Source organism: Rhincodon typus, chromosome 25 (assembly GCF_021869965.1).
Source record: "Rhincodon typus isolate 14 chromosome 25, sRhiTyp1.1, whole genome shotgun sequence".
Classification (NCBI taxonomy): Eukaryota; Metazoa; Chordata; class Chondrichthyes; order Orectolobiformes; family Rhincodontidae; genus Rhincodon; species Rhincodon typus.
This window is the reverse complement of record NC_063356.1, coordinates 12,113,747-12,117,558: the sequence shown is the minus strand read 5'-3', so window position 1 is coordinate 12,117,558 and position 3,812 is coordinate 12,113,747. Positions and strand designations below refer to the sequence as shown.

The window sequence follows — 3,812 nt, the reverse complement described above, 5'->3', positions numbered from 1 at the left end:
ACTCTCTCCGTGACTCCCTTGTCCACTCCACACTCCCCTCCAGCCCCACCACCCCCGGCACTTTTCCCTGCAACCGCAGGAAGTGCTACACCTGCCCCTACACCTCCCCCGTCACCCCCATCCCAGGCCCCAAGAAGACTTTCCACATCAAACAGATATTCACCTGCACATCTGCTAATGTGGTATACTGCATCCGCTGTTCCCGTTGTGGCCTCCTTTATAACGGGGAAACCAAGCGGAGGCTTGGGGACCACTTTGCAGAACACCTACGCTCGGTTCGCACTAAACAACTGCACCTCCTAGACACGAACCGTTTCAACTCCCCCTCCCATTCCTCAGACGACATGTCCATCCTGGGCCTCCTGAAGTGCCACAACGATGTCACCCGAAGGTTGCAGGAACAGCAACTCATATTCCGCTTGGGAACCCTGCAGCCCAATGGTATCAATGTGGACTTCACAAGCTTCAAAATCTCCCCTCCCCCTACTGCATCCCAAAACCAGCCCAGCTCGTCCCCGCCTCCCTAACCTGTCCTTCCTCCCGCCTATCCCCTCCTCCCACCTCAAGCCCCACCCGCATCTCCTACCTACTAACCTCATCCTGCCCCCTTGACCTGTCCGTCCTCCCTGGACTGACCTATCTCCTCCCTACCTCCCCATCTACACTAACCTTTACTGGCTCCATCCCCGCCTCTTTGACATGTCTGTCTCCTCTCCACCTATCTTCTCCTCTTTCCATCTTCTATCCTCCTGCCCCTCTCTCCCTATTTATTTCAGAACCCCCTTCCCATCCCCCATTTCTGCAGAAGGGTCTAGGCCTGAAACGTCAGCCTTCCTTGTCCTCTGATGCTGCTTGGCCTGCTGTGTTCATCCAGCTATACACCGTGTTATCTCAGATTCTCCAGCATCTGCAGTTCCTACTATTCCTGTCTTTCACCCCTGTTCTTCTCTTTCCCATCTGCTTCCACATCTCTCTTTCCTATTTCTCTCCCTATTCCCTCTCTCCTAATCCTCGCTCCCATCCCATTTCCACTGTTCCTCTTCTCTGTTCAGACACAGAGTCATGGACAACAGCCATGAAGGGAGTAGGGGCAGCCATAGAAAGCTTTTTCTGTCAGGTTTTAGCCTGGATAATGCAGGTGGACTGGAACTGGACTGAATTATTTTATTTAACTGGTGAGTTGGAGTCACAACTCCCATCTCTGGAGGGGGCTGCATTGGTTTCTATTGACACCAACAGAAAGATCACTCCTCACTTGAGGTTGGTGAGAAAGAGAGGAAAGGGAAATTTGGCACTTAAACCATCCCTGGTTGATATTCTGCTCTGACAATCATTGCTGTGAGTTTTGCAGGCCAGTCTCAAAACAGCCAATCAGTGATGTTAATGGGTAGGATCAGGAACATGGGAAAATGAAATGTGCCCAACATACATCTTGATTCATGTTTAAATGTCCATCAACTGTATTGTATAGGGGCTTAAAAAAAACACAATGTAGGAGCAAATTACTCCTGATGCTGGAATCTGTACCAAAAGCAAAAAATGCCAGACGTGAAATGTTAGCTTTGCTCTCTCTCCATGGACACTGCCTGAGTCATTGTGACTTCCAGCATATTTTGTTTTCAGTTTAACAATAACACAATTGTTTTGAATGGGGGCATGTCAGCACAACAACTTTGTCCATGTCAAGTCAGAAATTGTGACTCGGGTCAACAATTTTGTAAGTTTGTCTAAGACATAACACAAGCTGATAGTCCAGGGTGGTACTGAGGGAGTGCTGAACTTTGGGAGGTGCTGCATTTGAGTGAGGTATTTAACTAAGGTCTTGTATGCCCTCTTGTAAAACATTACAATCACCACCTTGAAGAAAAGCAAGCAAATTCTCCTGAAATCCTGACCAATATCTATTATCATCACTGAACACCAATGACCCAATCGTTAGCTCAATGCCATTTGGATGATCTTTCTGTATGCAGATTAACTGTCATGTGTTTTTTTTATAACACTTCAATAGGATAAAACTTCATTTGTTGCAAAGTCCTCCGAAGGTCCTGGAAGCATTCTGTTATGAGTTCCCTCCTTATTTGTAATGCAGTTAGTATTGTAATTAATCAAATCTATTCCCCTTGCAGGAGGAGGATGAATGGGGACAAATTGATTGCAGCAGTGGATTCCAAGGCATGGACATACCTCCACCTGCTGGGCCACTGTGGATCCTGGGAGACGTCTTCATAGGCTATTACTATGCAGTGTTTGACAGGGGGAACAACAGGGTGGGTCTGGCTAAATCCATCCCATGATGTCCCATTGCACTGATTCAGGTGGATAGGATTTCAATGATTATTGCAGCTATTTGGAACGTTGCATGTAACATCACTTTGAAATTAATGATTTTAGCACACAGAAATCACCTCATTGAAACCTTTTGTCAATGTTTCTAAACAATCTCTACCACGTAGGTTGCAAATTCACAGTCCACCATTTACTAGGGTTTTAATATTCATCAGGATTTTGATTTAAAATAAATTTCAGGGCAGACAGAATCATTGTTTCTCACGCTGTTGTTGCACAGAGCCCAGAGTCGGTGCTCTTAAAATCATTGCTATGAAAATACTCGTCGCATTCAGAGATTCTAAATTCATGGACCAGTAACTTCTGTGCCCTGTGATTTTATTTAATACACTGAGAACTTGAAGCTAAAATGTTAGATATTTATCTTTTACTTCCATCACAATGCACTCCTATCCAAAGATCTCGGCTCAGTTGCTATTTTAAGATTCAACCCTGTCTTGAGAAAGGAGAAATGCCAGAAAAAATGGGGATTCCATTTTTTGCAATTAACTAACATGTATCAAGGTCTTACATCACAATGGGTTTTATTCATCTTGTTTAGCAATGTTGTATTGCTTCCGGATGCAGAAAATTGTTCTTCAAATGTTTTGTAAAATGGGGTCCTTTTAAAGACATCTATTTGTATAAACCGTGTTGTTTCTGTTGCTTATTGAACTGTGACTAAAATCACAATCAGGATCAACATTGATTGTTTCTGTAACTAATTAAACTAATTAAACTTACTTCCTCTCAGTTAATGATAAATCGTTCAAGAAATGGTTCGAGAAATGATAAGACCAGCATTTACTGTCTATCTCTCATCGCCCTTGTACTGAATGGTTTGCTGGGCCATTTCTGAAGTTAGTTAAAACACATGTAAACCAGATTGGGTAAGGTTGCCATATTTCCATCCCTAAATGACATTAGTGAACTAAATTGATTTAAAATGGTAATGGTTACTTGTTCGTCATTAGGCCAACCTTTTTTAATTTCAGATTTTTATCGAATTCAAGTTTCGCCAATCCCATGGTAGGATTCAAGGCGACATCCTCAGAGCATTAGTCCGGAGTTCCAGATTTTTAGTCCAGTGACATTACCACTATCACCATCACCTCCTTTGTACTGTCAAGCAAATAATCATATACAGCACAAAGAGGAAAGAAACATAAAGATTTTACACTGTTACACATAATTAAGGGCTCTCACTAGTTATAGAATTTAATTACAACTTTTACCCTTCTCCCAATACTTTCTATTATTTTAAAAATAATAAGGCTTCTACAGGGGCTTTGGCACCTTGACAGTTTGATTACATTTTTACACAACTATTGGCTGATGTAATAAGTAGTGTTATAATTGCATTATCTTAAGATGAAAGGGTCTAACCATGAGCAACCTATTAAAAAAGCCATGATGTGTAATTTAAACTGAAACTCATACTGTTAATAAAAATCGAAAGATCTGCAGAGCTGGAGATCAGAAAC

The 3,812-nt window shown here is 42.6% G+C and overlaps 1 protein-coding gene across 1 annotated transcript in view; it reads left to right on the top strand.

Annotated features, from left to right (window-relative positions):
* The window catches only part of LOC109925993 (cathepsin E-A-like), a 25,646-nt gene extending 22,577 nt beyond the window's left edge, over positions 1 to 3,069 (top strand). Inside the window, exon 8 of the mRNA XM_048611815.1 lies at positions 2,130 to 3,069. Coding sequence (XP_048467772.1) covers positions 2,130 to 2,297 — 168 coding nt within the window. The 3' untranslated portion in view covers positions 2,298 to 3,069. The remainder of the gene's footprint in view (positions 1 to 2,129) is intronic.
* Positions 3,070 to 3,812: the final 743 nt, after the last annotated feature.